General features: G+C 41.0%; 1 protein-coding gene across 1 annotated transcript in view; it reads right to left on the bottom strand.

The window, feature by feature from the left end:
• The window catches only part of kcnq1.2 (potassium voltage-gated channel, KQT-like subfamily, member 1.2), a 182,877-nt gene that overhangs the window by 65,905 nt on the left and 104,472 nt on the right, over positions 1 to 12,500 (bottom strand). The window contains exons 15-16 of the mRNA XM_030052722.1: positions 2,093 to 2,168; positions 1,070 to 1,164 (exon numbers count right to left, since the gene is read on the bottom strand). Coding sequence (XP_029908582.1) covers positions 1,070 to 1,164; positions 2,093 to 2,168 — 171 coding nt within the window. The remainder of the gene's footprint in view (positions 1 to 1,069; positions 1,165 to 2,092; positions 2,169 to 12,500) is intronic.

Raw genomic sequence — 12,500 nt, 5'->3', positions numbered from 1 at the left:
TAGCATTTTCTTTTAATTCATTAATAAAATAGTAAACTGTGGTAACCCTATTGTTGAGTACCATTAAAAGTGAACTTATGTAGGCATTAGGTTGTATCTAGGCCTGCATAACACTGCTGGGTAAAATTTGTTTAGGCATAAAGAAAAAAATCTTATGTTGTTACTGATGCACATATTTTTAAATTAACATTTTAACATCTTTTACTTACAAATACTGCATACTTGGCAACCTTAACACGGGGGAAAGGAAGCAGCTACTTTATTTCTTGCAGTCTTGCTGGCTTTTTTGCACTTAGCTATGAAACACACTATGAAAACTGCATCTGCATCTGTATTTCCTGTATAAAGTTTGCTCAGTTGAAAAGAGAAATTCTGAAACCCTTCACTATTTAGACGGAAAGAATTAATCTAGCACATGCCTGCAAATGACTAAAATCACAGTATTACAGTGCCACATAAATATGCATGTGTTAAACGGGGCAAGATGGTAAAGAAAGCTGTTTGACCTAAATCAAATAAGCCCCTGACAGGAAGGAAGGAAGGAAGGAAGGAAAGAAAGAAAGAAAGAAAGAAAGAAAGAAAGAAAGAAAGAAAGAAAGAAAGAAAGAAAGAAAGAAAGAATGAAAGAACAAAAGAAAGAAAGAAAGAAAGAAATCAGTCTGATTGTGAGACTCACAGCCAAGCAGCAGAAGCAGTCTAATTTGCCTAATAGACAGTAAAGGTCATGGAAGTGGTGTGACAAATTTTGTTGACTGTATGGAAACACCAGTGATGGTACGGGGCCTCGATTTCTTCTAACTATTTCTAGAAACCGTAAATACTAAGCAATTGTAGTAGATTAGTGGAGGTTTTGAAATTTGAACCCAAAAAAAGGAGATCAGTGAAAAAGGGGCATGACAATTGGGAATTAACAGGGAAAATCGGGAGGGTTGGCGAGTATGACATGTGATCCATGGGTCATAAATTAATTTAGTGTGCACAAATTATGAAGTTTTGAGATAGATAGATAGATAGATAGATAGATAGATAGATGGTGTGTTCTGCCCTGACTTTAAGATGTACGTCCCACCTTCTCTGCAGCTCCTTTATGCGGACCATCATGTTGAGGTGGCCCTGGGAATACTGTTCAATCACGTCCCGCACGTCATAGGGCTTCCGTGCTTGCTGTGGATGCACATACACACACATACACACGCACACGCACACACACACACACACACACGCGCACACATACACACACACACACACACACACACACACACACACACACACTGAGTTAACAATGAACCCTGTGCACCCAAGGGGGTTGGGAATGTTTTCGGGGACCAGGCAACAGAGGCTAGGGTTGACAATGGCTTTTGTGTCCTTGTGTGCGTATGTGTGTGTGTGTGTGGGTGTGTGTACATGCATTGACAAGTGCATGGTCACAGAGAAAGCAGTCGTGTTTTGATCCTTTCACAGCCTTGTTTAGAGTGACAATGTTACAGGCAACATCAGAACAAACCCGGTGAACTCTTTAGGGTATCCCTGCTATACAGAGAGCAGCCTCTGCAGCTGAGATCACTTATATCATAATTGAAAACATATAGAACACTTGGAAATGGTAAGGATATAAGGTCCATTTTGAAATAAATGTAGCGTGAAAATGATAGCAAAATTTCTCAAACATGATTATGTTTTTTCACTTAAGTGTGTCTTTCATGGAGCCAAATCTTTTCAAAGCATTCTGCTGACTCCAGTGCTATGTGAGGCCATGTCCTGCTGTGTACTGTATGTGTGCAGGTTTGCATGTGTGTGTGTGTATAGTAAGTGAATTTAGCAGAGTTCCCATGATAATATGCCTGAACTGAAGTGAGCACAAAGAAGACATGCAGGTGCAAGTTGCAGGCATGTACACAAACACACACACACAGCAGCGGAGCAGCTGCATATATGCCCTTGGGGCTCCCCCTCCTCTTCCCACATAACCACAACACACTACTGAACCTTTTCTCTCTCTCTCTCTCTCTCTCTCGCTCTTTCTCTCCAACCCCCCAAACCTCACCCCGCCCTCTTGTCCCCTGTTTGTCTCCTCCACACGCTCTTTGTTCACCTGAAATTTCTTCCTGGCCACAAAGTACTGCATTCTGCGAAGGACTTTGACTGCCGACCTCTGCGCATGGGACAACCTGTGACAGAAACACAGACAGATACAGTCAAAACAGTACTTCTCTCCAGCACACTCATGGTTAAGGCTCCAGATGTTCCTTGCTGTCAAATGAGAAGTGGCTTGTTTTGGGCTAGAAGAGTATTAAAAAAAAAAAAATCTGCACGTTCCAAGACCAGTCTAATTGGCCCTCGCTGCATTCCAAGATCGATGGGCAATGTGTGCACCATACAACAGCAAAACACATGTGGCCCTGAAGGAAGCAAATATACACATGTGCAGACTAAAATGCCCTCATGTCCACAAACACACATCTAATGCATATGCACACATAACCTGTCCTGCTCTCTGTGTCTCAGTGCTAAGATGTGTAACTTAAATTTGCAGTAAACAATCTGCTCTCGTGGAGCAGTCCATATTATCAGTAACAACTGTGAATCTATGTGTCGGTCCAGAGTAAAACAGTGGAAAACCAGGCCTGGCTTGCATAACAGGGAGTCCCACAACATGCATCCCCTCGGCTCAAAGCAGCACATCTGTGTCAACACATGGGAAAAACCACTGGAACCGAGCTAAACACCGAAACAGCACCCACTGGACACAAACAGCCACACACACACACACATATATATACACACACATAAACACATGGACGAACACAGACACCATGGTGACTGTATGCCATGCAGTTGCATCGGAACATTGCGTGCTGTGTACTGGTGCCCACTTGGATTATTTGTCAGAAAATGCTGTGGGATGTCCTTGAATGTGGCCCGTCTGACAGCTGCATGTTTGGATGATGAGCGCTGCGAGTGAAAATAACTCATGTGGAAATATGGACTGACTGGGTTTCATTGGGCCGAGTGATTGAAAACACACAGACACTGTTTAAGAGAGAGACGGGCATGCACACACACACACACACACACACACACACACACACACACACGCGTGCGCGCGCGCACACACACACGCACACACACACACACACAATGTAAAACAAATCATGCATAATTGTGCAATATATGAGTGTTGGATGAGAGTGTAAGAAGAACTGTTGAGTAAGTTACTTAAAAAAAGAAAAGTTACTCATCACTTCCTACAATTTGCAATCACATTATTTTACAAATTACTCTCTTTAAAAAAAAAAAAAAAAAAAAAAATAGACTATTAATTACTTTACTTTTGCATTGTACAACTCAGATTGGCCCTTATCAGAAGAATACCAATATTAAAACAAATAAATAATAAATCATAATAATGAGATACAAAAATCAGATCCAAGGCTAGCAGACAGGACTCACAAGATCTTATGCCTATATTCTCCCCAATAACTTTTAAAAAAAGTCCTGTGCTCAAGTCACGTAGGTAATGAGAATTTTAATAGTTATGTGATTACTAAAAATTAAAATGTATTCCCTTACAAATTACAGTAATCTGTAAGAGTAAGAGTAATCTAACTGCTCCCAGCACTGGCAAGGAGAGGTTAAAAAAAACAAACTCTTATTTCTTTCTGTTTCTTCATACTGTATTGTTTTCCTATTACCAGGCTGCAATAACAATTCATTAATTCTGACCTGCTCTATGGTTAGTGAAAATCACTCTGAATAAGCTAAATGCCTCTGTTGTGAATATGAAGCCCAACCAGGGAAGGAGGACAGCTTTTGAGGTCTGTGACTGTGGTTTAGTTGAAGACTAAGTACAATTACTTGCAGAAGGCCAAAACAAAAGACACACAGCAATCAGCACAGGAGCTGAGTACTGAGAGTGGTGACTCCAGATGTATTGTACTGATCACAGCTAGGCACAAGCCCACCACTATTTGTGATTGCATCTGGTCATTAAGAGTTTCAATGGATGAAAATGAGAAAGATGAAACTTGCATACTGTAAGGATCCTTATAGCCTTATAAATGGACGATTACTGTCTTGATTCATCCATAGAGTGACATAATGCACCTAGAAACCACTTTCCAGTGATTCTCTGGTATGACTCTACATTTGAACCCCTTTTTTAATTCTCTCAGGATTATTCTTAATGCATATCTGCACAACATTAACTCGGGAATACATGAGACACAGAGAGGGGATGACATGTGAAAAAGGCTGTGAGCCGGATTCAAACTTGTGACAAACCTGTGAGCACGTGCTGCTTGCCCGAGTCCACTGAGGCCATGTCCACACTAAGATGGATAAATATGAAAATGCATTTTTTTTTCTCTGTTTAAGGCCAGTGTTATACTTTCCATGTCGATGAATATGTGAGGGTTCGCATGACGTAAATTTTGTGACTATTCAAGTCTGCAAGTTTTCGTGCGGACCTGTTTGTGTGCAGCCCAAAATTTGTGGCCACTACACTTCTCCTAGTTGCAAGAGCACCAACTGTGATCTACTGCACATGTGTAGAAGACATCTGCCAAGTAGACTCCAGAACGTAGTATAAACACAACTACTACACATCTGAGGTGTGTCTACACATTGGAGGCACATGTCTGACCGGGACTACAACTGAGCATTTAGCCTTCCATCCACACTAAGGTGGCATTTTCCATCCATGAAAACTGGGCTTTTCAAAAACAGTCTCCAATGTATGATGTAAATCTGAAAATGCTGGCATTTACACGTGGATTGGGAAAAATGGAGCATTCTGTAAACAATGACGTAAGATCATCACGTGATCTAGCAAATCCTTTTTTCTGTCTTTTGTACCCTCTTCTCCATCTATCTTCCACTTCATGTATGTCTCAATAAAGTGAGCTTTCAGCTTACTGTCAGTGACATCAAGGACATCAGAGTTAAGATGGTCACACAAAGGACAGTGTGTATAATGTATCTGCTGAGACTGCAGATTAATGGCAGAATGATATCACCAGATTCTTGCTGGAGAGGACAGTGGAGACGGAGGACGTGGACCCAGAACAGAATCAAACAGAAAATAAGCATGTGCTATTTCAAACAGGTCAAAGTGGGATCTTGCACACAGACGTCCATTCACAGATTTGTTTGGATTATGTGTGTGTGGTTTTTGTGTACTTCTGAGATGAGTATGAAGAATGATCATTTTCTGTTTTCCTTCCATTTTGGCTTCCAGACCACATGGCAATTTTGGTCACTTAAAACACAAGTTTTAGAAAACACTGTCTTATTTTTTTAAATGCTGTTTCCCTTTTGTTGTGTGAACAGGTGAAAACAACACAATTTGGTAACACCAACGTTGAATGCTGAGACTGAGACTTTGCTTCTTTACACATTCTCAGAGTGGAGATGTTCTCGCACAGTTGCAATAACATTCTGTTATTTTTGGCAGTTAGTATCATTTGTATCATTAGTATCATTTGTACTAATTAATTTTAACACATTTCAGTCTGGATTCCGGCCACACCACAGCACTGAGATTGTACTTATCAAAGTCTTGATATTCATGATGATATGACTGATTATATTCTGATATTCATCAGAATAATGATGCATGCAAATCCTCTGTCCTGGTACTACTAGATCTCAGTGCTGCATTTGATACAGTTGATCATAATATACTACTTAGCAGACTGGAAAAGTGGGTGGGACTCACCGGCACTGTGCTACAATGGTTCAAATCTTACTTACAAGATAGGGACTTTTTTGTGTCAATTGGTAACCATAAATCTGAGCGAACTACGATCACATGTGGGGTTCCTCAAGGGTCCATTCTCGGACCACTTCTATTCAACATCTATATGTTACCCCTAGCCCAGATTATGGAACATCACAACATCTCCTATCATACATATGCCGATGACACACAACTCTATATCTCAGTGTCATCACATAACTACAGTCCCTTACTCTCATTGAGTAGCTGCATTCATCAAATCAATGACTGGATGTGCCAGAATTTTCTCCAGCTAAATCCAGAAAAGACAGAGGTATTAATTTTTGGCCCAAAAAATGAAAGGGCAAAGATCAGCGCTCACCTTGGCTCTATGTCACTGACAGCTACAAATCAAGCAAGAAATCTTGGTGTTATTATTGACTCAGACCTGAACTTCAACAGCCATTTAAAGTTCATCACTAAATCTGCCTATTACCACCTGAAAAACATTGCTAGAATTAAGGGGTTTCTGTCTAAACAAGACATGGAAAAACTTATTCATGCATTCATTTTTAGTAGGTTGGACTACTGCAATGGCATATTTACAGGCCTTAACAAAAAATCAATCAGACAGCTGCAGCTGATTCAGAACGCTGCCGCCAGAGTCCTTACAAACACCAGGAAACTGGACCATATTACACCTGTCATTAAATCACTACACTGGCTTCCTGTGAGTCAAAGGATAGATTTTAAAATCTTACTGCTGGTCTACAAAGCCCTGAATGGTCTCGGACCAAAATACATGCTTGATCTACTGGTTCCCTACGAAGCATCGAGACCCCTAAGGTCATCTGGAACTGGTTTGTTGTGTGTTCCAAGAACAAGAACCAAGCAAGGTGAGGCAGCATTCAGTTATTATGCTCCTCACCTGTGGAACAAACTTCCTGTAGATCTGAGGTCTGCTCAATCTGTTAGCTCCTTTAAATCGGGGCTAAAAACACTACTGTTCAATGAAGCGTACTCTTAGATTCAATACTTACCTGTTGTATTGCCTGTACCTTTAACTACGCACTGTTGTTTTATGCCTCCTTCGCACTCCAAGGACTACCTGTTGCCTTTTATTGTTCTACTTCTTTTCTTTCCACTTAAAGTGATGCTGGATTATTGCCAAATAGTCCGATGCTGGGAGAGGACCTGATGTCGCTGCGGGCGATGTCAGAATGGGTCTAGTGTCAGAAAAAGTTCTGATGCCGGAAAAGTTCTGATGTCAGGAAAAGGTTCTGATGTCAGGAAAAGTTCTGATGTCAGGAAAAGGTTCTGATGTCGGGAACAGGTTCTGATGTCAGGAAAAGTTCTGATGAAAAATTCTGATGTCAGGAAAAGGTTCTGATGTCGGGAAAAGGTTCTGATGTCAGGAAAAGTTCTGATGTCAGGAAAAGTCTGACGTCGGGAAAAGGTTCTGATGTCGGGAAAAGTTCCGATGTCAAATGTCAGAGATTCCAGGGCTGAGGACTGAGTCCGGACTGAAATCTCCAATAGGAGAGGTTTCAGAGTCTAAGGAATCAAGAGGTTGGGCTGTCGGCATCCCTGCAGGGGGTGACTGGAAGTCCGTATAGCTCAGGCAATGTACTGAGCCTGTTGATATTTTATGTTACTGTATTTTATTTTCGCTATCATTCCCAATTCTATTTCCCTTTTTATTTTATGTTACTGTATTTTATTTTCGCTATCATTCCCAATTCTATTTCCCTTTTTATTGACTGTTTTTATTGTTTTAAACTGTGTTTTGCTGCTTTTAATGTCTCTGTAAAGCACTTTGAATCACCTTGTGTTGAATTGTGCTCTACAAATAAATTTGCCTTGCCTTGCCTTGCCTAATTGCTAAAGTAGGAGCTCTACATTGTCGTGTGTCCATATGAACAACTCATCCTTGCTTTTGTCATCAGACTTCATTTTCCACACAGGTTGCGACATTATTAGGACATTTGTTAACGGTATTTGTTCTTGCATTTGTCACTGAGAAATGTAAAAAACAACAACAGCAACAAAAAAAAAAACATTCTGTCAGTCCTCTGTCTCTTCGTGCATACCCTTATAGCAGAGACTTGGTTTCTCTGTTCTTGTGTGTACACAAATATTTGCTAAAACACTTCTGCGTGGATGTGTTTTTGTTACAAAGAAAAAAAAATAGAGAGATAAAGTTGCATTTTCAAAAATATCCTTGTCTGTGTGGCCATGGCCTGACTGTGACTGCAGCTAGTGACGAGTTGTTCTCCACTGGAACAGCGCTCAAATAAAAAGTGAATGACCCCGTTCTGATGTCAAAGCCAAAGCTTTTGTATGAAAGAGATAATGTGTGTGTGCGTGTTGTGTTGTTGTGACTGTGTCTCTGAAACTACGTCCCAATGAAAGCAGTCACACCCATGTGTATATACACACACACACACACACACACACACACACAAACACACACGCACACCACCCTCCCCTCCCCCTCCTCAAACATGAGTTCTTTGTGGAGTCAACAAGTCGCTCTGAGGTCTTAATTAGACAGAGGGACAACAAAAGGACTTAACAGACAATGCGCTGACATGGGACCATAAAACATGGAGATCAAAGGCTGTTAGGCTGCTGTCTTTTTTCCTGCCCTCCAAACAAGGCCTGCCCCAGCTATAGGAGGAAATGCACAAAAACAATACTAAACATAAAGAGCAAGGGACCTTTTTTTGGAAAAAAAAAAAAAAAAAAAGCCTATCCTCCTTCCCACTCACCTCCTGATTCTCTATCACTGAAGAGAAGGATGTGTTTGCTTTTTTGTTTTTTCCTTCTTTTTGCAAGGTTCAGAGGTTTGAGCATAATTGGAAAAGAAAACATATGTAGGAAACAAAAAACATGTGCGGTTTTGATCATTGTACAACTGTAAGACCCCCATCCTACCCCCCACCCCCCACTCCCCGTTTCCCGCGTTTCACAAATGCACACACATGCTCATCAGCTAAGCTCAATAAAAGAGCAGAGATTTTTTCTTCCAACACATCTTCAAGTTCACCCCTGCCACATTTGGCGCACAGAAACACAAGGAATTTCATTCCCACATCGCTCTGTTGATCGTGACCTTCAAACACTCTGACTCTGCCTCCTACAGTACTCGTCTCCTTCTGTCTTCCTTTCTCTCTTGTCTCCCTCTCTTGTTTATTTTTCATCTGTGCTGAAGATTCGCCACACGGCGCATCACAAGGACTCCTCTTGAGTCAGCAAGTCTCAGATCTCACCCGCAACGACTTCAATATATTTTCTATTGTCCTGCACTGTATGATGCATTCTCTGTGGGGGGGCTCGTTGTGTGTTTTTTTTTTTTTTTTCTTTTTTTTTTTTTTGCCTAGGATTAAGCCCTGGCTCCCAGCTATTCTGAACAGACTCACTATTCTTCACTAGGTCAAGCATAGAAACCATGTACAGGCTAAAGTTGCTTGAGAAATGAGTTGGCCTTGTCCCTCCCTTGAAAAGCCGTGACAGATTTAGCCCCATGGCCTCCACTGGACCTTTCTCTCTTAATAAGTTTTCTTTTTTTCCTCATTTTCAGATGGTCACTTTGGAGACCCCTGAGTTGTCAATGGCAACTCTCCCTCGTCCCCCACCCCCTCCTCTCTTTCTTTGGCAGGGGACCGTCAAATATCCTGTGCTTCCATGGAGCGCTGCAATAACCTCAGAGTCAGTCAGGAGAAAGCAGCCTTAAACATCAATGTGGTGCGGTCAGAGCCCAGCAAGACTGCTGCCCTGTGTGTGTCTGTGTGTGTGTGTGTGTGTGTGTGTGTGTGTGTGTGTGTGTGTGTGCATGAGAGAGATAAGCTTTATGACTGGTACTTTGGTCGATCAAAGAGATGTCCTATTCTTTTTCTTCAAAACAGACATCCCATTATCATATCTGGGAAGGATAAGATGACTGCATTTTTTCAGGAATGTTTGATGTAAAAGTGATGGCATGCCTAAGGGGGGGCATGGTAAGAATTAAAAGGGTGCATTGCTAAGATACTGTATCAGGACAGCCAAGTCTTGTCTTAAATGAGCCTTTTAAATGAATTCCCTTCGATGTGGTTCTGATGCAAAAAAAAAAAATGCCCTCATGTGGATCACAGTAAGTATTTATCTAATGAAGAATGAAACCAGCTCTCAGAGTGGTTTGCATGCATGAAGAAGTAATCCTCAACAAGTTAAACCAGGCATCAGACTCACTGTCTGTCTCACTCACTGTCTTGTCTCTCTGTCCCAGTTCAAGAGACAATCGCCTCTCTCTAACTGGGTCCATGTTGTATTCACTCTGAGTGGAAATAAGCCATAAAACAAGACAGAAGTACAAGTACAAAGCAGCTGAGTAGACCAATCAAAGATCAACGCACAATTGCAAATTTGGAGAGGTGCACATAAGCTACAGCGTCTTATGTGCACGACGTGGGCCACGTCTGAGCCACAGATCCTGGTGGCAGAGTTACAGTTGCATTTTGATGTCTTTTGTATTTTGGTTGCCTTCCTGCCTTGCGTGTCTCTCCTGTTTTCCTGTAGCCCTGCGCTGCCTGTTATTCCCCAGCATATATGCCCTGCATTTATCTCGTTAGCCGTGCCCTTGTGTCACCTGTTCTTTTGCCTTCGCCCAGCCAATCAGCTGCTGTCGGTCCCCTGCTTACCAACCTGTTTCTCATTCCCTGATCAGTTCAGTTTGTAATTAGGTCCTGCTGTTCAGTTCAGTGGTGTCGGATCATTTGTCCTGTCATGCCTGCTGGAATCGTTAGTATTTTGTTGCTAGTATCTGTTATTCTCTGTTGTCAATAAATATTTGACATTTCAGTCCTGTTCACCTGTGTCTCCTGGGTTTGGGTCCACTTGCTCTGCTTTCCACATAACAGAAATTAACCTTTACTTCTTGTACATTTTACCCTTTATCACATACTCATGGTGTGATTTTAGCCTAATTTATTACTGAATTTTATATTTCCATTATTTTTATTTTACTTTTTCTATATATATTGCTTGATTTTTCAGTCAATTAATTGCCCCCCTCCTCCCCCAAGAGTTCTCTAAATATAAAGTTTATCATCCTTATTACAGTTATTGTTATTATTACTGTTCTTCCACATACATTTCTCTGGTCCTGTTACTATTTCTCATTCCTTGAGCTTGTTGAGGCCACTCAGTGTGTTGCTGATGAGATCTAACCACTCTCTCTGAGTGTCTGCCCCAGTTGTTTTCATGTCCTCTGTTCTCACATCAATACGCCTTGATCACGACATGCTGGAGACAATAGTGGTTCCCAGCCTGATCAAAGCCCGGCGCCAATTAAAAGCTGACAACAAAGACAGCAACCCATGTTTGATGTGTGCTGCTGTGTAACCACAGAGAGAGATAAGTTGATTAGATTTTGGTTGTTATCTGTATCTGGGATTCCTGCCATTAAATGATTTTTTGTTTTGTTTTGTTTTGTTTTTGTTTTTGTAACTATTATGCTGCCTTGCAAGTTGTCCAAGTCAGCAGCTAAACAGCACTGAATTAATTTTTGTACTGCCTGATTGGAAAACAAACCCATCAGAAAAAAGATGAACAAAAAAGTGTTGAGGAGACTGCAGCTTGGAGACTTGTTCAGCATCGTCAAAGCTTTGTGCTCTACCAGTCTTTCCAGTCCTCAAATATTCTTAAATTTAAAGGCTTAGCTTTTTTCATCTTCCTTGTAATTCTCCCTCACATAACTATTCTGTGTTTACTGAATTACTCTAAGTGCACCATGGATTTGACCTTTACACATATTATTGTTTGTTAATTCTAATGTTGGTGAATTACGTTTCAAACTGTACACTAAACTCTGCACTTACTGCAGGTTACTCTGTATAAGTACCTCTAAATGCCTGAATGCACATAATAATGCACATAACTGCTTTTCACATGCATTCATATAATACCCCTGACATACACACAATATAAGATACATAGACACCATATAATATATGTGGAATTTAAGTGTAGGCAGGAATTCTACCAATGAAAATTGCCACTTTAGAAAGACGACCGACTTCCTAATGACCTGAGAATCCACACACCCATGTTTAATGTTAATGAAGCTACAACCTGTCATTACCTGGACGAGAACCGAGACAGGCAAAGCACATTCCCTTCACACAGGGAAGATTGATCTGATTTGAAAAAAAAAAATAAAAAAAATCAGGTTCCATCTGTTTTTGTGCTGTTAGGTCGATTCAGACAGCAAGTCTGACTCCAATCTGGAATCTGTCCATCTGTCCTTTTACTGTGGAGGACACTGTATCTAATTCTATTTAATTGTAAAACAAAACAGTCTCAAATTAGCCAGCTGCCAAATAAATCTTTGTACCATCTGAAAGCAGAAAAAAAAGAAAAAATGTACTGTTACTGATTTCTCTTTGCGACAGAGTCATAGCCAAGCAACAATTCTCCACTGCATGTAGTTAAAGACAGTTTTGTGTGATGACTACATCAGTAGATGACCAGACCAACTCAAGCTCTCAGGGGAATAGACCAGGCTTAAGGTGAAGCCTGGGGAAGAGGGCTCATCTGTAACTACTCTTTCAAGTGAGCCTAATTAGAGAGTTGGGTAGACTCTGGGTTAATAGCCCCTTCTTTTTTGCCATTCCTTTCTCTAAACTAAATGACTAGTGTAAAATGCATCCATAGCGTGTGTATCATGGTAAGGTTTCGTTTTTCTTTCTTTTACTTTTTTTTTATATTAAACTAAGGGGGCATCATGGCTCTGGAGGTGGCG

This window comes from Myripristis murdjan, chromosome 6 (genome assembly GCF_902150065.1).
Source record: "Myripristis murdjan chromosome 6, fMyrMur1.1, whole genome shotgun sequence".
NCBI lineage: Eukaryota > Metazoa > Chordata > Actinopteri > Holocentriformes > Holocentridae > Myripristis > Myripristis murdjan.
This window is presented reverse-complemented; position numbering and strand designations above follow the sequence as displayed.